Raw genomic sequence first — 27410 nt, forward strand, 5'->3', positions numbered from 1 at the left:
TTTAACGTTGTCAACCTGTCTAACTATTCATTAGCTTGAAACCAGTTTGAAACCTTTTCCAATTCAGTATTTGCTACAGACAAAAGTCTATCGAAGCTTGTATCTGCAAGAAAGATGGTGGTATCATCCACGTAAAGTATCCTTGTGAGTGACTTTGAGACTCTCGGAAGGTCATTGACAAAGATCAAAAAGAGCAGAAGTCCTGAAATACTTCCTTAGGGTATCCTATTGAAATTGGTGTAAAGACAGATGAAGAATTTTTTTTTAACTTCGACATATTGTTTTCCATGTGAAAACCATTGGTAGGCATTCTTCTCACATCATGCCGTTTAAATTTGTAAAGAAGTATTCCATGGTCAACACAGTCGAAAGTATTACTGAGATCAACACGTAAACACCCAGTCCTAGCTTCTTTTCATCATAGAATGAATTGAGTGATTCAGTTGCATAGAGCAACGCCAATTCAGTTGAATGGTTAGCTCGAAAACGGAATTGCTTTTGTCGTTGCCACCTTGTCGATAGTCAGGTGGTCGCACAGCCTGTCATCGACAATGCGCTCAAGAATTTTCGACAAAGTTCAGTGAAGTTAGAAGAAGGGAAATACGTCGGTACTTACTTAAAGGGGATGGCTAGTACCTGATCAGTGGAATCAGTGGGAATGCTGGGGGATGATTGTTCCAATCCTTGTGGGATTCATTTAAGAGTACATTATATATCTATTGTTGTGTGAAATTTATTTGCTTCAGAATGGTCTCATATTCAAGTAATGTGCAGTAGTTGAATCGTTAACGATCGCCCCGTCACTGTACAGGCATGCTAACCTGGAAACATTAAACGGCACATTACTTGAATATGAGACCATTCTGAAGCAAATAATTTTCACACAACAATAGATACATAATGTACTCTTAAATGAATCCCACAAGGATTGGAACAATCATCCCCCAGCATTCCGACTGATTCCCACTGATCGGTTACACGCCATCCCCTTTAGAGCCTTGACATCACCATTTTTAAACGCAGGTATTATTTCTTAACCGACTTTATATTGACCCTGGAAAAACAGACATAGACAGATTGCAAATTATGTGCGATAGGGCTCGAGATAAAAGATAATTATAACGTCTTCCATGACACTTTAGTTACTGCCATCAGTACCTGGGTGGACATCGATCGTTTCATTTTAAGGTGACTTTAACAATTTCATGTTCATCAGTTGGATACATAATACTGTATTATGACATAAAATCTGAGCTTAAAAAAGATGTGAAGTGTTCTTCTAAGGCTTCAATATTTGCGGCGACATGACTGAAGTAGTCATTAAAACTGTTCGCACTCTCATTTTCACTAAACACATTTTAGTATGGTTTAAAACATGTTTAACTTTACTTCTCTTAACAATTACATATTGATCAAGATGGGGGCAGAGTCCTTTAATCTCGTGAATGGAACCCTCCGCCCACACACAGTCATATACCTGTGGAGTCACAAGCGTATCAGCAATTAGGCGAGTGTAGAGTGGCGGACGGTTGCGTTGAGGGAGACAGCGTGTGGCGTCGGGCGACAAGTGAAGCTGATGTATTCCAATAAGGTTCTACGCATGTCCACGACATCAGCTCACTACAACAGGCGTGCAGCATCTATATCCCCGTTAAGACGGTAGGAGAACATCGATACCATATGTTACGAGCAACGGATGCCATCAGCAACTGGATTTCTTATGAATAACGGCTGTTCTGTTTTGCAATAGGCACGATGCCCTCAATGGGGATATGGCGAGGTTGGGTGGCTGTTGTTGGCAGCATTCTGGTTCATTTAACCCTAGGGACGATGTACTCATATGGTGAGTAGACCATCTAATGATCGCATCTCGTTGATGTAGAGAATTGTATGTCCTCCTTTACTGCCACTGACTGCTGCACACTGCCGGTCATAATATGTTCGCCCAACGTTGCCGTATACCAAGAATGATGACTGTGTAAGCGACCAATATTTATGTAGAAGTCCGTTGATATTAGCCATAAAGTGGCGCTTTATGGCGAAACATTATATTTTTGAGATTGCACTCTGAATCTCTCCTGTGTATCATGGCTTACCAAATGAAGTACATGTAGGTAAACTTTTGTAAGATGATTTTTACAGTGTGTAGGGGGTAGATGTGCAAATACAAGGTACAAAAGATATCTTGGTACCGAGATTCAAGATTAGATTGGTGAAAGCAGTAAAAGAGGCAATTCATGGTCCTCTATAAGAAATGATGGACTGTACTTGTTTTTGTTATCATTGTCACAGTATAGTGTACGTTTTATGTTTGCTATCATAAAAGGAATATGCAAACACACTCTCAGGTTTAAGGTTTGCACAAGATCATCAAATCATAAAACTTCACTTCAGGCACTGTCAGGCAGTATATGCTTTACAGTACACTCTGAGCCGTAGAATTTGTGTTGTGGATATTTACTACAACTTTATATTGTCGAATGAGAGTGTGCTCCACAATAAATAAGATAGATAAATAAATCCATAGACAATAAACCCAGAAACATCATGATTATGAGGCTCTGTACATCAATTCTTTTGAGCAGCAAAATATATATTTGCCTAAAGGAATTTATTTATCATTCTCTATTTAGGACAGTGAAGTGGTAGGGAAAATTTATGAAATTTGCAGATAATATGCCAACATGTATTCCACACTGATAACACATCTCAGAAGATACACTATACACTTCTAGTGTATACTGTTTCTGAGACCCTTTCTCTGTATGTTTCCAATAAAAATTGATTTGCCAATGTTGTGGGGTCTGACTAACACTCTAATCCTGCTGTACAGGCAAATCAAAGGAAAATGCTATTGCAAATTGGTAGTCTCTAAGACATTCAGCACACATTGTTTGGAATACGCCATGATATATTTGCAATTAGCCCATTTTCCAGCACTTGCTATTTTGCAAAATGTGGGCATTAAAAAAGGTGTCAGTCATTAATGCTTGTGCATATAACAAGCTAAAGTAACCCTAATCTTTAAACGTATGTATTTTCTCCCTTTTTCTATGAAACTACTACTCCTTAATCTCTCGTATACCAATCACGTTTAAATCAGTTAGGATGACCCAATGCTAAAAAAAAATCTATTCTAAGTTTAAAGCTTACTATATCTTAAACTATGCAGAAAAGTAAACATTTATTTTGACTGACTTTTTTTTAGATGGATGATCACATAATTATTTGTGTGCATATACGTATGTATCAGAGTATATGAACTATATTTCTATTTTCTGATGTGATGTAAACATGACTTTCATTTAATCAATTCAAATCACTGAAAGTCAAGGCTGACCATTTGATTTAACACCTTATCTGAACCCGATTTCTTATTCCACTGGAGTAGCAAAATCTTTCTTCATTCTCTTATTTGATAATCATTCTACTACTCTTCAGGGAATATGGCTCCATATGTTACATCATTCATCCGTAAATACAGCAAACCAGTCACATTATCATACCAGGTGAGTCAGGAGTGTGCTTTAACATGCTGAAAAGAACACAGTGTCTCACAGTGTGTTCACACTGTGTCCACATAGTCGACTATGTGAAAATGCTTGAATTTCACACTGTGTGGGGTTCTTCACAGGCTATTCACGTATTAATGTTCTGTTTCACACTGTGAATTAATGATTCACACTGTGAACTGATGATTCACAATGTGTTCACACCGTTAAAATGCTAGAAGTTAACAGTGAGAAGATAATACTGTGTTCACTATGTGTTCACACTGTGTTCACACTGTGTTTCAATTGTGGGACACTGTGTTCTTTCCAACAGGGATAGTGATACATTTTGTAATGAGAATGGCATTGAATCATATTCAAATGTTTTACGGGTGCTGTTCGTTATTCCGAAGGTTCGATATTCCGAAGGTTCGTTATTCCGAAGGTTCGTTAATCCGAAACACACAAATTCCCTATACCTAGAGGTTCGTTAATCCGAAAATGAAAAAGGGTTCGTTAATCCGAACATTTGCGCCGTTATTCCGAAGGTTCGTTATTCCGAAGTTTTGTTAATCCGAAAATGAAATTCGGAAAAACGAACCTTCGGAATAACGAATCTTCGGACTGAAGAGCCTTCGGAATAACGAACCTTCGGAATAACGAGCTGTAACCTGTTTTACATGTAGGAATTCTTATCAGATTGGTGGTACATCATCTGTTTCTGATGAATGTATTGCAAAAAAAAAAAACATCAAATACTGGAAGATCTTAGCGCAAAAGGATGCTGTGCTATAAGTCAAGGAGATATATTTATATATAGAATGTACATGTATTGCTATTTTATTGATGTTCACTTTAATTTTTTTTTCTGTGCCAGACTGTTACAGAGCTTAAGAGCTGAAAGACATAATATTTTTGCCTTATTATGTTTTCTGCACCTGTGATTTAATATAGCTTGTAGATAGGCCACAACAATTACCTTGTCTACTGCAGCAAGTAGATGTTTTCTATAAACATGACTAACATTTGAAACTATAGAACCACCTGTGGACTTTTCCTTATATCTTTTGTCACATGTGATTTATCTTCCACATTAAAGAAAATATTGTGATGTGCAGTTTGAGACTAGCCCAGTGTCAAGCTGATAGGCATGGGAATGTGTTTTGTATATATATATATATATTATATATATATATATATATATATATATATATATGACAGATAGATCATGAGGTTTTCACTGAGATAGATATACTGTACACAGTATGCCTAGCTAGTATGCAAAACCCTGGTAACTAATCATAGACAATATTTTAATGATTAATATAGCAGGAAATAATATCAGAATTTGTAACAAACGCTCTCAATTTCTTAGATTGAGATGAGAGACAAATCCAAAATTAGATTGAAAATCTCAATCTGATAGATTTAGAAGTCAATATAATTTTCAAGTCTAATTTTGGATTTGTCCCTAACCACCATCTTATAGATTGATTTTCAATCTAAGGGATTTAGAGAGAAGGGCATTATCTTAAAGGTAGGGAATCCCATTTGCATGCCTCAAATGAAGAGTTGTATAAATACAGTGGTATGTTGAAGAGAGTATCATTTTAGAAACTCCCATAAAGTATTGAAAGTGGAAGGTAACATGTAGTACATTTTTATTGACCGTTAGATTTTGTATGGAATTTTTTCCGGGGCTCACCGTAAATTCCAGTACATTACTAGGCTACCTTTGCAGAGCCATGCACTGCATGTGTGTCCATCATGTATATTTTGTGAAGAAAATTCATCAAAACTTACAAACATTTCTATATACATTCTTGCCACACACTCTATATGTTATCACATCAGCTCTTATACGTTTAGATTTGTTTTTATAGATAAAAAATACAGAAGACTGCAACAAAAAGGCTTAAGTGTGGCTGACACACAGAACTACTGAGTAGTTGAGTTTTGTGCATTATTCAAATTGTAGATAACTGTTGACTTCCAAATTTCTCAGCAGTGGCCTAAACAAGTCCCCTGCGGTTCATATTTAATGTTTTGCTGCATTTTGGGAGGTCTGTAAAAGGTATCCACTACCTTTAATATTTGAATAATCGTTTTGTCTTCAATTGAAGCTAAATTTTATTTTGGCAATTTTGTGAAGAGATAATTACAATCATATTGATTGGAGCTATAAAGGTAGTACTATTCCTCGCCATGAATTAGACAGCTACATTTCTTGGAGCTGGCCTCGGCTAACCTCATTGATATATTCTCTGTTCATCCCTTAAAGCAACATTTTTGTATCATGTATACTAAAATATGATTCGTCGTTTTGAACTGTTCTCATTACCTTTTCACAAGATTTTGATTTCTGTTGCTGTCATACTTAATGATCAATGGACATCACAGTGTCATAACTGAAGACGGAGATTTTTGTGAATATATTGTACAGTGCATACTACCCAGGTTATGTATAGTCTCTTTAGAAGAAGCACTTAAATCATAGTCTCCCCTAGATGCCTGAAGTTATAATCCACATGCGCACACAGCCTTGTAGAATATTTCACCAATGTCTACACCGACCTTGTCAAAATGAAGCACACTTTATAGTCTATACTTCTTAATATGGCAGTATCATTAATAAACCCACTATATCTCCTGTAAGGCAAATATTACCATGTGGTTAGCAAATCTCTATAATAACAATAAATTCAACCATTACCTTGCTCCATTGTAATATTATGCACATTGATGCGCAGGTGTTTGTCATATTGAGTAATATGTGAATTGTTTATTCAGCCATGTGAAGCCAATTGTACCATTCCAATCTTGTAATGTAAACAAGTCTGCTGCATGTTCAGTGCTTGCTTAAATGGGCTATACAATGTAATGGTATATATGCATGTTGACTTGTGTTGATTTACGAAACCCTCACTAATCACTTATGTTTCCAAAAGAATATCTAAATATGTGCCATGTATTTTTAAATGATAATTCCATCTTTCTTCTTCAGATAGCTAATGAGATACACCCACCCAAAAAGCCTTCCAAACAAGATTCTGCTCCTGACATCAGCTGTCAATCATTGTTATTGATTCTGTGATACGTTTGTAGCATAGGTTGTTCCAGGTTAAAAGAGAAAGAGAGAGAGAGAGAGGGAAAAAAAAGAAGAAGAAAGCATGGCTCAGTTGTTGCCTGATGCATAGCAACAAGTGTATAATGTCTGCAAACCAAATTCCAGTCTTAGAGGTCTCTTTTCATTTCTTAAAAAACTTTTTACACACTCTTCACTTTCTACCATAATAATTTTTGAAAAAGAAAATATTGCTACTGCTTTGAAAGTTTGGAGTAGTCATAGATAGAATGTGTTTATAAAGTAATCTGATAATCCCTTTATAGTTTTTGGTTTGGAGTTTAACCGTCCCTTTTTTTGTCCCATTCACTTGCACAGAGCATGGCTTGATAAGATTAAGTGCTTGAATAGACCCTTTATTTTAGAGCCTCTTTCCTCAATACACTTTTTTTTTTCAGTGTCTGTTTTTTTTTTCTTCATTATTTTAATAGATAGGTTAGGAAAATCCGTTTGAATTGAGATATATATCATTTTAAAGCTTAGAGTCTACTCTTCCAGAATCTGCCCTCAACTAGAATCCATGTCTGGAGGCTTTTTTGTTTTTGTTTTTGTTTTGTGGAGCAGGGTCACAATTCAAATGTTATAAATTGTTAAAGTCTCGGTACCGATATCGTTGGATAGGGAGAATACTACATCATGACTGCACTATGGAGAACAATATAAAGAAAATATAAAGAAAATTCAACATATTTCACTTTTCTAGCATAATGAGAGAGAACTTGCCCTATCTCTTTCAGAAATCAAAGGGAGTAATATTTTCTTAGATTGATTCGATTGATTTGATTTGATTTGATTTGATTTATTTCTGCATTTTTCACAAAGTATGTACAACATAACAAACAATTTTCCAGTGCTATATACATATACATTATATCCAACACAAAATGAATATGAATATAGTCATAAATGTACCAATAATAAAATATTGAATAGGTGAATTATAATCATACAAAAATTGGAAAATCATTGATTATTCAATGGAATTAACACATACAAAATGCAGGAGACTGTCATCTTAAGCTGAAGCTCGAGTTTGATGGCGGCCTCTGGAAAAGCATATGGCTTATACTTCTTTACAAATCATTTAATACATATCAAATTGTGTAACCGAATAGGGTAGCTACAGTGCAACGGTGAATTAGGGTGCAAGTGCATACTAGTGATATGTGCTGTTTTTTATCTTCTTTTATTATTGTTAATGCTACATGCATTTGAAACAAAACTATGTCAATAACAAGTCGATGGAATGTGCACGTTTAATGAAAAATGATTTTTCTTTTCAATTCTCCTTAGATTTTTTCTTTATATTGTTGTCCAGGACGTCTTCATGAAGTGTAGTGGTCTTCTTATCCAGAGATGACAGCACTGAAACTTTTGAATTTCATAACTTTTCAGTCGATTGTCCGATTTTTGTGAAACTTTCACTGATGTGTTCTACTAATACAGCTGCTTTCACGTAGTCTACATTTACATTTGGGCTTGCAGCAAGATTTGTGTGTATATTCCCTCCCTTCCCTAGGAAACATCATTCATCTTTGGGCTGATGGTTTTTGGCCAAGGTATAGCCATGTGTGTTGGTGGCTTCATCGAGTCAAGACTTGGTCCGAGATTCACCACCATGATCGGATGCTTCTTTGTCAGGTGATATCATGGAAGCTGAATCTTTAATTATTAATGCCATAAACATTGTCATCGTCAAATGACACATGCCTTGTCATACAAGAAAATAATGTAAGGAGTAACTTTTATTGTATTGGTAATGCAAGTATGAACAGAGGTACTGGTACATCTAAGATTTGCTATAAATTTTTCATTGATAAAAGAAAGTTTTGATGGACCCCATGAAGTCATGAAGACCACAGAATCCCACTAGAAATTTCCAGGTGATTAGTATGTTTGGTTGTTTATTGTGAATGGGAATATTGTTCATAATAATTGAAGAACTCAGTGGTTATTTTTGTTGTTGTAGTTGTTGTTGTTGTTGTTGTTGTTGTTGTTGTTGTTGTCAAGGACAAGTACCCTCCTTTGCTCATGATGCCCTAGTTTGGAAGCTTCTTTGCCTTTAAACAGAAAATCCTTTCTACCTAGCTGAATAAACAAACACACACAAACAAACAAAAAGAAGAAAAAAAAAAGCCCTTGACAGGTTGTTCACAGTTGCAGGGTAGAGTTACTTGCACCTAGTAGTCAACCATCTTGTATGTGTGTAATATTGATGGGATTGAGATGAGTTAACTCTCCATAATTATTATGTGATTTGCTCACAGCGCTGGTATGATGCTGTCTGCAGTCACCATCAGGGTATCTTTCTTCCTTCTTCTACTGACCTATGGCCTCATCTTTGGGCTGGGCATCGGCATCGCCTATGTGCCTCCCATTGTCTGCTGCATGAGAGTGAGTATCTCTTAACCTCACTTCGTCACCCTTCATTCATGCATTCATTCATTCATTCATTCATTCATTCATTCATTCATTCATTCATTCATTTTTCCATTTCCAGCAGAAACATAAATATTGTACAGAAATTAAATACATACATTTCATCACAGTACATGATAAAGGATAGGTTTACAGAATATTTCAAGTATATGGAAATGCTGGAAATGGGGAGGAATGCTAAAAAGCGGTGCTTGTAGGGCGCATTCCCCCCACACGTAATCCTTGATATGATAATTATTTAACAGGTTTAGGATGACATTGAACACAGTGATTAAATATTTAATTTATTAACATCACAGTAATCACATGCAGGTAAAGGGACTGTGGAACCATGGGGGGGGGGGGGCTGCAGCCCCCTCCCCCCAATTTAGACACACACACACACACACAAACGCACACACACACAAAAAAAAATGATAAAACCAAATCAAGGTTCCATTCTTAAATTCTTCCTGTTTAAGTGACCCCCTCCATCCAACCCTCAGCCTCACACCCACCCCTAAACACTTGGGGGGGGGGGGTAATATATTCAGGACTGGCATGACTGTGTGCTCCTGACTGCAATTCATTTCAAAGTAAATTGTTTCCACAGCAACTGCCTCATAAATTCAGGATAGCTCGCGTATCTTGTGTGGATTCAACACAACAGCAAACAGGAAAAAAAAAAACTTAGAGGGTTACAAAAAAAAATCCTACTTATTATACAGCAAAACATACCCTATGGGGTATTATACTGCAAACCTCCTATGGGGAGGTTTGCAGTATAATATATTATGTGGAAAGTCCTAAAAAGGACTGTAGAGAGAAGAGAAAATGAAAAGAAACGTGTCATATTTTACTCCTAAATGTAATAATGAAGTACTATTATGCAAATAAATAAGGTTTAATACAATAGGAAAATTCCACATAAAACGTGTGTGAGCCAGTGCTTTCCACCAGCAATGTCAAATTGACAAAGGGATGATAGAACATTTTGTCATGATTGAGTGAATATATGAGAATAACGCACAATGTGACATTGGCTGCACCTTGCTTGTCACAATAGAACAGGATGATTTGCAGAATACTGAATACGCTCCCATTGTACTCCAGCCTTGGTATGTCAATTTACAACTTCTATACACACATTCTTTCTACGTATCCTTATGGCAATCAAACAATGTATTCACTTATGAAAATGTGTTTTGTTAGTATAACCTTCTTTAAAGAACCTTGTTAATAGGGTCACAAAAAAAGTTGTTCTAATAAAAGGTAGGTCCCCTTCTTTTATTAGTACTTCTTTGTTTTTGGATATCTCAGCCATTTCTGGACCGATTTTCATGAAATAAACTTTAATTCCTCTAGAATTGTACGCTCTTTAATACAAATATATTTCATAATAGGGGCAATTCCATGGGAATGTGGACATGGCACTAAAATTTCAAGTTTATTATATTGCAAAAGAATTACTCATTATGTATTACCCATATATTGAAGTTGAAGAAACTCAAAGAATTATATCAATCGGTCCAATATTTCCCGAGAAACAGCTACAAATGTTCAAGACAATTTTTCAGTCATCCAAATTGCTAAAATGCATGCTTAACTTGATATACATTTTCTTTAAAGAAAAATTCTGCTAGCACTTCAGTTAATTCATTTTAAAGAAGCAAATTGGTTCTACTTCAGTCTCCCATGAGAAAATTTCTATACCACCTTCAAAATTTTTTTATCACCACCTTGAAGTTCAGCCCTTGAGCCATGTAACGCGAGTTACCGAAACAAGAAATATTTTTCATTCTGAAGGAAGCAGTGGAGGTAATTTGTTGGGAATCATAATTTTCTAAATTCATCACACCCTGATACTGTACACAGGATGTTGACTTGAATAAACACTGTCATCACATTAAAAAATGTCAGTGAAAAGTGTAACGCGAGTTACCATGTAACGCGAGTTACCAGTATGTAACGAGAGTTACCGACTGTAAACACAACTTTCTACCAACGTAAGCAAATTTTAACACTTAATTGAGCTATATTATGGTGAAAACAATCAAATGCAGTGTTATACACACTATGCTGGACTGAAACAAAGGAGAGTAGCCTAATAAACTGTGATTGTATAATACTAGCATCAAGGCCACTGATCACATGCCACATTGAGGAGTCTAGCCAGGCTTTCACTGCATGTGTACATGTACATCCAGCAGTGAACGAGGTTAACCTAAAATTTATCTTCTGAAATTCCTGCATTAGTATTACAGAATTTTTATTACAGAATGCTATAAAGCAGCAAGTGTTGGTTCTAATCGTTATTCGGTGGTCTAGTGAAAATGACGCCTGTCCGGAGATCAGGAGGTTGTGGGTTCGAATCCGGCCTGCTCAAGTATGTGTGCCCATGATTTTTTATCATGGCTACTAATAAAACACTGATCAATTCAGTTTTTATTATGTTGATGTAGGGCAATTTGTCAATTAGTTGCAATAATAACATCTCAACGAAAGAATTTCATGAATTTGAATAATTACGCAGTACCCGCTGCATGATATAAGGATTAGAACCAACACTTCCTGTCGGGCGGAAGTTCGGTGGTCTAGTTCCGAGATGATGCCCGTCTGGAGATCAGGAGGTCTTAGTTCGAATACTGCTCGAGTATGCACGCCCATGACTTTTTTTATCATGGCTACTACTAAAACACTGATCAATTGAGTGCTTAATGAATTTAAGTTGATGTAGGGTAATAAGCGAGTTCGTAATTACACTATAGCTCATGTACACATTGGTACAAATGACCTTTCTTTTCTCTCAGTTGGTTCGGCACTTCACTCTTTTTCAAAGCGGCATAATGCATAAAACTTGCCCGACGTAACAATTTATGGAATTCATGTTCAAAAAAAGAATGAACTTGCATTTGGATCAGGGGATCAGAATACTCCTATCAGTTTACAATTTAATTTAGCAAGCATCCATTTCATTGTTTTGTATTGAATGCAGTAACAGCTTATTTCCTTTTATATTGCAAAATACCATTCTTGCTGTCAGGTGGATGTGCTGGCAAGCATCATTTAGATAAGGATCACATGAATAATCATCGCATCACAGATGCTTATATCAGTGAATTTACAAACCAAAATGCCTGTTGGTACAAATAAACTTTTTCTGCTCATGCGCAAAGTGGAATTACGAACTGGTCTATTTGTCAATCAGTTGCAAAGAAATTAGAGTTTTCAAAAAGACAGGATTTTAATTTTTGAAAGATTGTAGGCTTTTTTGTAAACTTGTTGATAGGGTTTGATACTTTTATGTTTTGTTTTTAAAAAATTTCAACATCTTTCATTTTTACACTCTGAAAATTATGTACTTATACACCTAAATCATCTGGGTATATATTGAAACATATTCAGGGTCTGAGGAGTGAAGCTCTTTTTAGTCTTAAACACATTCTTCTCTATCAATTGGGTTGATTAGTAAAATATTTCTTTAACATTTATTCATTTTACTATGTACTAAGCATCTCTCAAAATATTCAACACAAGATTCAGTGCCATCAGAACAGTTGTATGTCATCAATTTGTGTCACCCTGTGTTAGTGGACATAATGTAACGCGAGTTACCGTAACGCGAGTTACCGATATAAAGGCTCCCTACATTTTACCAGGTCATTGTTACTCAACTTTGATAGTGTTAATTCATGAGTCCTAACCCACTATCAATTCAAGGTAGGAAAACTTTTATCAGGATTGTCTAGTATGAGGAGACTTTCCAAAAAGAGGCCTTTATAGAATTGACCATGTCCTTTTTGTGTAACGCGAGTTACCAAAATTAAATGATTCAGGAATCCCAACATGTTTGTCCTTTATTTTTCTTTTTGGATTCATTTAGTTGGTGTATGTCTACCTAACCAATGATGAAAAAAGTAACTTGTGGATCCTTCCAATTACAAAGATATTGGCACATTATCCCATAAATGTACCCATTATTTCTAACGCGAGTTACCATGGAATTGCCCATAGGCCTAAGTGGTTTCTAATCATTTCACAAGAAGTCAAATTCTAAATCCCATCCCAACAAAAACTATACCATTCCTTTAAACTTGACTCTCAGTTTGAACTATTTCCATTACAGAGGCATCATGGTTATAGAAATGTGATTAGAATTAATATTGCAATTATATCAGTAGAATTATTTTAATGAAAATTATGTATAGTTATGTAATGTCTTGAACTGATATGAAAATTCTTTGTACACCTCACTGATACATAGAAGGAGATAATGGTGTGGTGGTACTTTGCCAGTAGTACAACCAGGTATTTCTGCACGGACTTTTGATGGATAGCAGACTCCTATCATACTGGCAGAAAATTTACAAAGTGTGTACATTTGAATACTTGATATCTGTGTCATGACAAATTTTTTTTCTCACTTGTCTTTCTAAAAATGACCCAAGCACACCACAATGATCACATGATGATTGGTTAATTATCATCATATCCATGTTTTGTTCCAGTGGCTGCCACACAGAAAAGGTCTTGTGAGTGGACTGGTGGTGGCAGGCTTTGGGAGCGGGGCCTTCATTTTTAACATCGTCCAAACTGCATTCCTCAATCCACACAACCTGAAGGCGAATATTACCGATCCCACAGAACCTACAGATAGGTGAGTCGCATATGATATACTGGTTGAGGTCTCATCAGCTGGTACAAATACATCTTGCACCACATTAACTTACCACTCACAGGGGTCAAGTGCCTGTGAATAGTTGTATAGGGTAACTATGAAGCAGCAATAGTAACTTCTCAGATCTGTACTTGCATGTATATAATGTAGGTTATCTACATACCAGCAATGGTAAACTCTAACATCTCCTATTATTTAGAGACCCCCCCCCCCCCCCTCCCCCCCACTCACACAATCACACACTGGAAAACGTTCTGCGGCCCCTGTAGGTCTACTGTAAAACCAGAAGATTCACAAAATTAAAATGCATGCAAAAGTTCTTGTCTACACTCTGATGATTTGGATGCCAGTGGGTCCAAGGTAAGCTTCAATTCGCAAAAATTTCATGGTACAAATATTTCTTGTTTTTAGGTAGCCTGTGTAGTGTACTATATCTTTTAAGATTTTTGATTGAATACATGTATATTTATTTCTAAATTGTTGTTGTTACCTGTGACAGGTACTATGGCCAGGCTTCTATTCTGGACAAGGTTCCACTATCCTTCATCCTGCAGGGAGGAATATTTCTAGCCATTCAAATTATTGGATCTCTTCTCATCACTAATCCCCCTCAAGGATGGGTTAGTGTACCTCTTACTTTGTCTAATCTCTTGGAATGTGTTTATGTGTTTTCTTTTCTTCTTCTTTCTTTCTTTCTTTTTTTTTTCTATAAAATTTTAGGTAGGTTTGTACCCTTGCTGTATACAAAATGTACTTGTATTTTTCTTTCCGTTTTTTGTACTCAAGATTTAGTAATATATGGTAATTTGTAGTGTTAAAATTGTATAAATTGTGTAAACAGTATGTTCGAATGTGATGTCTTCTTTGTACATATTATGGTTATGATATGATTCTGTATATATTAATGTATAATTTTTGTATATCTGTGTAATTCGACTTTTTGTCGCCCACTCAGATTAAAAAAAAAAAAAACCTTTAATCAATCAATCAATCAATCAATCAATCGATCGGAATGTGCTGATCGAGGCTGCCCAAAATTAGATTATCTCTTTATTTTGCAATACATGTGTGTATGATGAAACATTTTATGAGAAAATAGCTAAAATGAAAAAACACACACAAAAAAAAAAAAATGAAAAAGCATTATCTGGTTAGAGGCTGGTTCCTGCTTTCCCCCTTAAACTTTGCATGAATAGAAAATGAATGAGAAGTTATCAAATCATGAACTGAAATCGAGGGTGCAAGGGAGAAGCAGGGCTGAAATCATTCTAATTAAAGTTTACACTTGCAATTCATACTCAATGGGTAGATGGGCATTTCCATCGGGATGTCGGGATATTTTCTGTTTCCAATGTGCATTACACCCCCCCCCCAAACACAATGATCTTTGAGAACACTTTAATTGGAGAGATAACTTTGCCCGCAAAATGCGTCAAACAAGCAATGTATTAAAATTTATGCAAACAAAAATTTTGTGTGCTAACGTAGGCCTGATGGACTTTGAATTATGTTAATAATAACATGTAATATAATAATATAAATAATAAATGATCACTGGAAATTTAAAACTTACAACTTCATCAACAGAGAGATATTTTATCTTTTGAGTGCAGTGTATGATGATTATTCCACTGGTCTCTTCCCTGCTCCCTTTGCATCTCAATTCTCCCTTTCACTACCAGGCTAGTGGATCCTTCACTGATGAGAGCAGCTTGTTGGAGTCTGAGGCCACGCCCAAACCCTCTTCCGGAGCAGTGGAGAGTACAGGAGAAGGAGGCAGCAAGGAACCGGGCAGTCAGGGAAAACTCTCTCCCAGTAAGACCCTGGCCTTTGGGACTCCAAGGCCGGTCAAAGTTGAGGAGGACACGAGGGTATCTGGACTGGACCTGACCCCAAAGATGATGGTCAAGACCAAGGACTTTTGGCTACTTTGGCTGACCTTCCTGGCAAATGGTCAAGGCATTACTTTGATATCTACTCTCTACAAGGTATATAATGTTTGGATGGTGTCAATGCGTGTGTAGGCCTATCTATGCTGTGACAATTCCTGAAGCCAAATTTAAATCAATTGTCGTGGCAACACTGGCACAGCAGGATTGTAACATGTCTCAATTATGCATTGCAATGAGCTAAAATGCCCTTTACTGTCAATGGTGATGGCAGAATCCTCAAACATTCCAGAGGAAAAAAAATAAGTGATATATTCTCCCAATAAAGACAGAACTTATGAGGAATGAATCAATCCCCTTCATCATTTCAGTGAAATACTGCTTGCTTCCCATGTTAAAAGAAAATGGCTGTAGGATGTCATGCAATGCTTCAAACCTAATATGTGGACTCTTTGGATCTGTCTCTCTCATAGGCCTATGGTCAGACATTCATTAATGATGACCACTTCCTTGCCATCGTTGGGTCTTTTTCCGCCGTCTTCAACGGTCTTGGTCGTGTGTTCTGGGGATCTCTTGCTGACAGGTTCTCTTACAGGGTGAGTTGATGCTACCTAGACCTGACTTCCTTGAATTTATTTTATTCCCTGCAGTCAGAATGGGATTCAGTAACTGATGCCTCAAATCAATTTTTCCACATATCATAAAATGCTTATGTTTACAAATTGAAACAAAAAACGTTTGTAATGAAACCATTTTGGTAACATTGCGCGAAGGGGACAGCATCTTTGCGTGATGTGTGTAGAACACCTGTACGCTTACAGTGAAATTATCAGAACTTGTTCAAGAGAATGGAAATCACTTTGCCACCAACTGGTGGCTTGATGCAAGATGTATACTGTACTAGCATTAAACCATATCGTCGCTATGGTGACAAAACCATGTATCTCAAACTGTGATGAAAATCACTTTTTTAAATTAGTTGTCAGAGTCTGAATCCTATCTGTCTTATTCCCCGAAATAATGCTACCATGGGATGTTAAAGGTACTGTTTATATGTGGGAGCAGTCATTTAAAAAGAGTATAAATGACTGCTATGAGGGGCACAGTTAAAGTTATGTTTTTCACATCACCGAGGGACTACATAATTTTAACTGTGCCCTGAATATCAAGCTGTCGTTATTTGTTTTATATACCGAAAATATAAATTCCGAAATATTTAGATACCGAAAATAGAGATTCTAGTCTCTTACAACAGCACTCGTAATCAACGCTGATCGACAGCGCGGCGGTCGTATCATTGGTGCGTACATAATTATGAGAGATCTATGTGTACGGGGTTGCGACTGTTGATTCTATGCCCCGGGCACAGTAAATCATGACGTTATTTTGATTAAAAATGGGGCACAGCTATTTTCATGACTCCACTTTTAACCAATCAGATGAGAGGAATCTATATATGAGGTATATGATTTAGATTAGAAACAATTTTATTATAACTATTGTTCACATTTTGTACGGTATATTTAACAATGCTTAACATTGATTATACCGAGTAACTTTTTGGCACTGGTTGTTTCTATCCCTAACTCACATTTCAGAAATGTTTTGAAGTACTAAAGCTGGGTTTTTGTTTCACCTGCAAATGGTAAACAATGCCTTAAAGAAAATGCAAACCTATTTGTGTTCTGGCTGCCATTTTTTTTTTTAACATATAAGGTTGTTCGATCCAAACAACAATATGGTTGTAGCAGTATAACAACTGGTGATATTAGGCATCACTTGATAGAGTAAAAAGAAATTTAAACTATAGATCCCCACTAGACAAACCCTGTAGCTACAGGCGGTGCCTTGACCAACCCATTGTACAGAAATTAAGTTCATATTAAAACAGTGGAGAAACTGACCTTGAAGTGTTTTGATTTTGTCCTGTGCAGGTGTTAATGATGGTGCTATCTGGAACTACTGCTGCACTCTTCGCCACATTAATTGCCACCCAGTATGTAGGTCGGGTCATGTTCTTCATCTGGGTCTGTGCCATTTTCTTCGTATTCAGTGGAAATTTTGCTCTCTTCCCAACAGTGACGGCCAGGTTAGCTATCATCAATGTTTAATAACAGTGACAGTGAGCTGGCACTGAAACCATAAGTAAAAAGAATGCTAAAAATATGTTTGTTGCGACAAGGATTGTCGCCCCGACAAGGATTGTCTCTGCCGGCTGCGAGACAATCCTTGTCGGGGCGACAATCCTTGTCGCAACATAATTATGTTCTTTAATTGCCAGACTTTTGAAATGTCAGGATGTGAACTTTACACTATATGCAGGGCTAGTTAACACATTTGTCTATAAATAACATTTGTTATCACAAACCCAATTCGGTTGACCTTTTTTTCAACATGTTCTTTTGTTTTGAAATACCCATGTAATAAACTTTATACTGTTTGGGACAAGTGCTTCACGTTCCTAGGCTTTCATCCATCTCTTTCATTTCTTTCTACTTAGCATAGACTTTACAGGCTGAACAGTGTCCCTAACATAAAGGGTTACAATTATCTTTCAGTTTGGAGACACATAGTACACATACATACACCCTTGCACACATAATCATACACATAATATACACACATACATAAATATGTTTAGCCTGTGAGTATTAAAGTTACAGTAAACTCCAGTGTTTCATCAGGTGGACAGATCAGACAAGATCACAAAGAGGACTGTTTTGTGGTATAAAGCGTGTATTTCTTCCCCTTTGTTTGTACATCTTTCTATGTGTATTAGATTCATGATGTTGGCTACCAAAATGTCTGCATGTTCTTGTATTTGTTCACAGGGCCTTTGGAATCACGAGCTTTGGGCTAAACTACGGACTTGTCTTCACTGCAGTGGCACTATCCACCATCATAGGAGCTTCTCTTGCCACTGTTCTCCATGATCACATCAGCTGGTTGGGCATGTTCCTCATTGTGGCTGCATTTTCTTTCATTAGTAAGAATCTCCTGTTTTTCTTTACATCACTTGAATCTACCAAGATTATGTCTCTTAAATGTGTTATTTCTTTCAATTCATTCTCTGTTGTGATTGCTTTGAGCCTTGAGCACAGGGCCATTAGCTTTTGTAAGTCAATTCCTTGACCCTGCGTGTATCGAATAAAAAGAGAAGTATTCTTTAAAAAAAAAGTTGCCAACATTTGAATTCTGGGTTTAGTATTTTCAAGTGCCCAAGTTTTTTTTTTTTTTTAACTTTCACTGAATACAGCAATACCTGTCAGTGAAAGTAATTGAAGTGCATATCTGCACCTGTAGGTGACCTGAAGAAAGAATGTATCTGGAAAAGTGGGGACAAATTAGAACATATTCTGAGATTGTAATTTTGGCAGTTCAGCAATATATCACTTTAGTGAAATCTAGTCACATTTATGTGTATTTGTGTGTTCTACTTATGTTTGGTGTGTTGTTGTTCTTTTATCCAGGTGTTATCTTGACTATCTTCTTTCGAATGACCAACAGAGAGGGAAATGCCATCTAGAGGGTCAGATTTCTTCAGCCTATCACACGCGGTTATTGAAAGTTGGAAGAAAGACATACACAGGATGTTACTCAAGTCCACATACTTATGTGGTTTGCGGGATTGTCTCCCTCTACGTGATGTTGAGGAAAAAGATTGATTTGGCTGAAATGCAAAACGTTTGTTTAGTTAGTGGTTCAGCTCTCTAAATTATATGAAATTAATGGGCTTACAATCTGTGAGCACATCAAAAGAAACAAACATCAAATTTAACAGTTAAACATGGAGTCAGGCATGAAAAAGGTCTATCTATGTCCATTCTACACTATAATATATCATTATTTTTTTTTTGGTAAACCTTAAATACATGTATGCACCTAATAGTTGGATTCACAAGCACCCAAATTAGCAAGATATAAATATTGAGATTTGCATCACGATTGAAATTGTTAGATTTTTCCCTTGTTGACACAAAAATCCCATCAATTAAATTCCCATCAATTAAATCACAAGAAATCTTGCACTTATTTAAGAATAATCTTAATAATTTGCTGGGCAGCAACTGTGTGAACGCTGAGCCAAATAATCTCAAAATTTTATATCCCATCGTTCCAAGTGCACATCACAAGAGCGCGTGCACCACTGTGACGCACAAAAACAGAGTGCAAGGAGAAGTGCACGCAGTGAAACGCAGTGTGTGGTAATTAGTGGGATATTTTGGTCTGTGTGAACGCTTGCAAAAAATTTTGATATGGATCATGATCATTATCCCACTATTTTTGTATGTTTGTTGTGTATGTTTGAATATATATATATATATATATATATATATATATATATATATATATATACATATAATATGATATAATATATATGTTGTATATATATATATACACATTGATATAATATATATGTTGTATATATATATATATATATATATATATATATACACTTGGTGATTCTATCCTTCTATGAAGAGTGCTCGATATCCTCAAAGGAAGAGCTTTAGACAGAAGTATTGGAACAAGTTCACTCGGTTGACAGCAGGTTCATCCGTATTTTATTGCTACTCGGAGTTTCATGCCACCTTCATTTAGGGGCAATCATCAGGCAATCATCAGGCAATCATCAGGCAATCATCAGGCCTGATGATTGCCCCTAAATGAAGGTGGCATGAAACTCCGCGTAGCAATAAAATACGGATGAACCTGCTGTCAACCGAGTGAACTTGTTCCAATACTTCTATATATATATATATATATATATATATATATATATATATATATATATATATATATAGGGGATTCACATGTACATAAATGGGGGTTACAAAACTTGAGTTTTGTAACCCGGGATAGTAATTAAGCTTGAGATTTTTGCATGTGTGGGCACAAAAACCCACAAATTAGTGCTCCAATTGCCCCGCAGTGACGTGTGAACAGTCGACCAAATAAACTTGAGTTTTCATATCCCATCATTGAAAGCGAACGTGACAACAGTGTCTGCTCCACACCACTGTGAAGCACAAGAACAAGTTTTATTGATTTATCAGTCGGTAATTAATGTGTTATACATATATGAACGGTTTCCAAAAAAAAAATTGAAAGATTGCTCACCCGCTAATTTCAAGCATGTGAACAGTCGCAAAACCCCCCCCCCCCCCCAAAACATCTTGTGTTTCTTAGCGCGCTTGTTAACTTGCTATTTTTGAATGTGTGAGTGTGGCTATTAAGTTCATTGTTCTCATAACAAGGTCATAACTAGTAAAATACAGTACACATTCAATTGAACTTCTTGGTTCAGCTATTTCTGAAGGATTCCAAGCTGCATTGGTTGTTGTTGTTGTTGTTGTTTTTTAGTTCATCGTCTTGTGTATAGGCTCTACTGAATTGCCTGCATTCCTACCATTCTTCGATGTCATGTAGTGATTGCATGAGCTACAAGCAAATGTGAATTCTTTTTTTTTTTTTTTTTAATAATTGCAGGCAATATCAGCATCACTTTACATGTGACACGTCAATAGATACCATAAGCAGCTATCGTTGTACTGGTAAGCAAATAAACAACGTTGGTGATGGGACAAACTATCACTTCCGAGGCGATCTGGATGTAGCTATCTTTCCGAAGCGGAGCTGAGGAAAGATAGCGTACACATTCAGATCGCCGAGGAAGTGATAGTTTGTCTCATTGCCTGAAACTAAAAGTTGATTATTTGCTTTATATTCCACATCTAGGGTCCTATATATTCCCATTTTATTTCACATCTGAAACCGTTTTAGCTGTCTTTAGGTATCCTCACGGCTAAGGCTACGTACAGTCAGACCGCAACGTCCTGAAAAGCCTTCGCATTTATCGTACGCGTATGCATGGACCTCGCGGACATGAATACGTAATGAGCTGGGAGACCACATTTTTAGAGTGTCTGTAAATCTAAACGACATTATCAATCTTCATGATTTATATATCGATAAAAAGCTGAAGAGTTGTACTTTGATGAAATTCGACCACTTGAAAGGTTATGACATATAAAATATACTGAACAAGGAAATTATAAAACACAAAATTTGCATATTTTCTATTCTTCTTAAGGGGTACACTAGACCGACGAAATTAAGGTGGACCAAAATGGAAGAGGTATAAAATGAAAGAGGAAATATCATTGTATGAAAACATAATGACTTTATGTGGACTGATCCTATGAACGGGTCAGGTTGGCGAATAAATCATTGCGTTGTACAATTAATTTTTGACGAGATTTCAGTTTGCCGCGAATACGCGTTTCTGATTGGTTAATTCCCTCTGAGAGGAGAGTTGAACGCACCTCGCGGAATGACAGTAAACGTGTACTCTACATAACAGTAATACACTGTGTGTAGATGACAGTGTAGGACCCTGTATGGTGTGTGTGTGTGCGCGCGCACAATGTGTGTATACGCACTCAGGTTCAGGCAACTGCAGCTAAGATCTCCACGTAAACAACAAGAACAACACTCCACTCTGATCGACAGCTCAACTTTGGCTTGAACTTTTTTTTGCCGGCACAACTAGATAAAAGTAGAGTGCATTAATAAGTAGCATACAAATCAATAATACAAGATCTAGCACTGTGTTTGCACACATGAGTTCTTTGGGGCTCTCTTTTTGGTATTAGAATAATTATTCCTTATTAATCCACTGTATACATCGCTGAGTTATTTATCTAATGATACCCTGGGAGCGCATGTATCTCAAATTGCCACACTATGATTTTTACTCGACGAGACTTTCAATTTTTATTATTTTCTAAGCGAGGGACCAATTCAGCTCTTAGTGTGCTGTTATAACAGGTATATCTAAAACGTTGACTATCATTCATGTGGTGATTCAACCTATGAACGGGTCGGGTTGGCAATAAATAGAAAGCCTTGTTCTAATTTGTCTCAGGGTCGTTTGGAAAATATCGATATAATGCAGACATATGAATAATGATATCATAAGCTCATTCTGTATAATTTAAGCATTAAAAGGTGTGATTTATTTCAAATATTCACAAACCATGTCAATTGGTCACGGATAGTAGATCTTCATGTCGCCAATAAGTGAATCTCGTAGACCATGCACTTTGTCTCTGAATTATCTCGCAAAATCTCGGGAGCTGAGAAGGACATGCGCAAAAACCTGCGCGTACGATAAATTTTTGATTTGAGCTCATTAACAGCAGCGTTGCGGTCTGACTGACGTAGTTTACTTTAGACGTATGCGCGTAGATGATAAAACAATGAATTTGCTCCGCGCCCCGCGTGTGGCACCAAAATAAAAGTGCGTTGCACTGTGGTCTATCACTTGACCCAGGTCAAATGATAGACCACAGTGCAACGCACTTTTATTTCGCGCATACTCAAAATTGTAAGTTATATCACACGTGAGGACTGTGTGGACTAAAAGAGATCAGCGAAACATAATGACTGTCATATAGTGTAACAAAATGACTATCATATAGTGTAACAAAATTTTCTTCTCAGGTGATGTGATGGGCAAAACTACGCTTTATTTCCTGATCAGCTCTTGACCAATCCTATAGCAAGATTCTTAGTATGTGGAATATACGAAATATGATTTGAGCCGATGCCTACAGGCTTGCATAATGTTATCAGACCCATGTTTTGTCATGTATGGCCCATGTGTGCTAACAATCATGTATTGTATGGTCTTACATCCTGCATGGTGTCTGTAGTGCTCAATAGGTTCAACATGTAATGTAGCTAGAAACCAATATGCAGGTAGATGTAGTTTGATGTGAGGATTAGGATTAGGGTTAGGGTTATATTTGTGGGTAGACTTTGTTTGGCTTAGTCTCCAGATATTTCATGGGCTGTAGCAATTGTCACAGAAGATGCCATGGAAACTACAATCATGTAACTTTTGTTCATCTGGACATATCAAAAGTTTGGGAAGTGAAATGAACCAATCTTATAAGTGTCAAATGTCACGACTGTGTTGCAATGGCTGCTTTATGTTTATGTTTTGTTGTGATGCGCTACAAAGCCTTGAAAACTTGCACCTTTAGAAATTTATCAATATTGTGGAAGTCAACATCAAAGGTTAGATCAATGTCCCTGTGTGCTTATTTGTATGCTGAAGGTTATAGAAGAATGTGACTTTATCGTGTGGTTCAGTGTCTTGTAACAATAGTCTTTCAGAAAGTATTCAATTTATAATTAATGTTACAATTCATTCTAGGGATTCTGAAGTATATGTATTCTGTGTCTATGTACGATAAGTGTATTCTTCTAATGGGCAGTGTATATCTTAATCTAATGATTGATTTAGTCAGCATGAAGCCACACATTGTTCACATAACATTTGAGTACAGAGTAGACAGTCAGTACTTATTGTCAGTGACCAGTCCTTTTTAGTAACAGGTGGACACAGCAGTGAAATTTTGAGACATCTAGTGAATTTACCATATCTCAGTAAAATACCACATCCATTGGCTGACTGTAATTTGCTTTATCAGTCAAAACATGTTTATGCTTTATATTTACAATTTTTATACAACTACAGTATAAATAAGTCTTAACATCACCATATTTGGACATTCCCCCATACAGAAAAAACGACGTATCTCATGTATACATTTCTTGTATGGTATCTCTTCCTTCTGGCATGTAACCCCACTACAATGAACAAATTTATAATGAAACATAACAACTGCTGTGAACAATCATGGGAGTGTTTAAAGATGAAACATTTAATGTATTGTTATGATATAACATGCTGGAAATGTCATTTTTACACACAAAGTGGTGTGAATGACTTTCCCTTGTTTTTCTTCAGTATTTATTTTCCTGCCTATGTCCATAATCATGAAACAGGAGCTGATTTTTTTTTTTCTGATGTGGAATTGGTACCAATTTCTTGACAATATGAAAAAAGAATTTTTTTTTGTAGTTTCCTGTCAATCACATGACCATGACTACTTTTCCTGGTGCTAAAATGTAAGATGGTTGTCTGATTTTCAGATAACTTGAGGTTCATAATATGTGTCTGATTTTTTTTTTTTTGTTTTGTTTTGTTCATAATGCTGCTGATCAAGTTGCTTTTGACCCATCCAAATGTGATGAAGGCCATTTTCTGTATTGCCTCTTTGTGGGAACTGACATTGTTATAAATTTCTATGGAAGATTCAGATACTTCAGAGGCATCATTACATCTCAATGTGTAGCTTACTAAAAGTCATATATTAAGTAAATACTAACAGTAGTGTTGTTCACTACTAGACCTCAGGTTTAGTGCAGGTTAAAGAATAAGTACAGATGTACACCCAATTAACATTCCTCACAACCCAAGATTGTTGTAAATTTTTGATTTACACTTGTGTAGCATTGTGTCACAATTTTACCATGCATACATACTTTCACTCAGAATATAAAGGCAAGTACACATCATGCGTGCAATTTAGCTTCATAGCAGTTGTGGCTTGCCTGATGTGGCTTTACTTGATGTATGACTGTATAAAGAATGACATCAGGTACAGAAAACTCTATTTTCAACGAGGTAGAAAGTAATACATGTCTGTATATATACTAGTAATTTATGTCTGTACATGTAGTAAGTTAGTGTATCTGTAAAACAGCAAGAAATCTATTGGGTGAGAGATTATGCCGATATCATCAGATCTCAATCATTCAATTTTCCTAGAAGTGCTATTTTCTATGAAGTACTTTAGGTGAACTTTGTGAAGTGGCTTAATGTTAGACCTTGTCAATGCATATCTTGCAAAATGGGCTTTATTTGAGAAGAAATATATGAGCAGCATAGAATGCTCACGACAGTAACAGTTTTTATTTCTTTCTGCTCTTATACGCGTTATTTCCAATATGTACTATTACATATGTAATGCCATTCTATTCATACATTGAACATTTGCAAACATAAACACCCAAGTATATTAATAGAGCATCAGTTTTTAGAAATAGGATGTCTGAAACACACTGTTTCAGACACCTTACCATCTTGACTATTGTGCCATTACCAATGGACTTCGAAATTCATTTTAATACATTCATATGTTCATTCAACTTTTTTTTTTTCCCTCAAGAAAACCCATCATGGACAGAAAAAACAAACAAACAAGCACATAGTATGTTTTGGAAGATTTAATAAATTTATTCCTTGTTGCATATCATGATAAAAGTAACATCTGAGTGCATGAGGCTATGTAATATTAGAAGAATCATATACAACCAGTAGAAATGGGAATAAACTTTAATATCAAACATACCATAGATCAGAAGTGTAAAGCCAATAATGTACATTACTAAGTAGTGAGGAAATAGATTTTCATACACAAACAGCATAACATGTCACTTGCAGCCCTTTGTTACCATCTGACTTGGAGTCAACATGATAAATTCTTGTACAAACTCACTATTATCCCTTTAATTTCATAAACCAAACCATGTGTCATCCCACCTATATATACTTCTAGCACAACTCGTTTTCATCCTAGCATTAACTCACTGTCTACCTTAACTCTCAACAGAAAGGCATACTTCGTCTCTCATTACAATCCATGAAAGAGAGTTGCTAATCTGTATCGCCACTGTAAAATTTCATTAACAAGTAACTGGTTAATGTCCCTCCTGCAAGTCATAAAAACTGAAGTTGATGCAATTTTATAGCCACCCGACACTCAGTTAGTATAGGCATGTACAGTATAACCTCACACTCTCACTTTCACAACGTCACAAATCTCTTCAGATTTTCAGAAAGCGTTGCCTGGATGAAAACAAAATGAAGAAAGACAAGCATTACAGCATAAGCCAGACATGCAGGGAACCAGCAGAGAAAATGAGAAGTTGAAGTGCCCAAAGCAGACTGGGCCAAACATCTTTTTTCAATTCTTTTTTCCCACGCAAAAAAAGAAAGAAAGAAAAAAAAAAAAAGAATCCCGCAAAATACAGCCAAAGTATTCCACTGACCTGGAAACAAAGCTTTAAATATAACTTATTCTTCTCTCTCTCTTTCTTGTTGGAGATCAAAATTACAAATGATGTCATTCACATCAAAATCATCCCAGCATTTTAACTGAAGTGATGATGACTTTTAAGGGGAAGACAATTTTAGTGGCTGAATTGAGGACAGAAAACATGATTTCTTCCATATTTCACATCAATTTAAACTATCAAGATATCTGTAACTTTCTTATCTTCTACCCAGCCAGTTTCAGTGACACTAACTTGATTCTGTTTGTTAGATTTTCCCTCTATAATCAAAATTTTGAAATGACAGTAGAGTGGAGTGCCACTTTAAATTCATATCCTTGATTCATTTCCACTGACTGGGAAGGAGTACAATGTAGCTTAAACTGGTTCCCGCTGTCTCCTTCACACTGATTGGACACTTTGTACACCCCATCTCTCCTAGGCTACCGTCTTAAACTGTGAGGCATTGTGGGTAGTCTAGAAGGGAGAGAGGGATGTACTGATTGCAGGTATCAGATGTAGCTGAGACTAAAACTATAAAGGTAATACAGTACGTAACTGGGAAGAGAACAATTTCCAAGGGGCTATCATCTATAAATACTAGTACATGTATACTTTTTTTTCTTTCCTTCATCGCACCACAATGAATGGGAAACATTGGGAGCACTGGAGTTGTATTAACTTTCCAGAACCACATACAAAATTGGAAGAAAGAAAAAGACAGAAGTAAAATTTCACAAGGCAAATCATTCATGATGTATCTGTGATTAGACATAACAGATAACTTTTAGAATGAGCAAAGAACATAAAAATACAAAAATAGGCTGTAGTTTCTGAAG

At 36.3% G+C, this 27410-nt stretch overlaps 1 protein-coding gene across 1 annotated transcript; it reads left to right on the forward strand.

Moving 5' to 3' along the window:
- The first annotated feature begins 1755 nt into the window (after positions 1 to 1755).
- Positions 1756 to 19380, forward strand: LOC140244383 (apicoplast pyruvate carrier 1-like). Its single transcript, XM_072324022.1, has 11 exons — positions 1756 to 1843; positions 3442 to 3509; positions 8135 to 8256; positions 8883 to 9009; positions 13542 to 13690; positions 14211 to 14331; positions 15394 to 15699; positions 16074 to 16196; positions 17535 to 17689; positions 18432 to 18586; positions 19071 to 19380. Exons 1-11 carry the CDS (start codon positions 1756 to 1758, stop codon positions 19124 to 19126), a joined length of 1470 nt encoding a protein of 489 aa, XP_072180123.1. The 3' UTR covers positions 19127 to 19380.
- The last annotated feature ends 8030 nt before the right edge of the window (positions 19381 to 27410 follow it).

Source organism: Diadema setosum, chromosome 21 (genome assembly GCF_964275005.1).
Source record: "Diadema setosum chromosome 21, eeDiaSeto1, whole genome shotgun sequence".
Classification (NCBI taxonomy): Eukaryota; Metazoa; Echinodermata; class Echinoidea; order Diadematoida; family Diadematidae; genus Diadema; species Diadema setosum.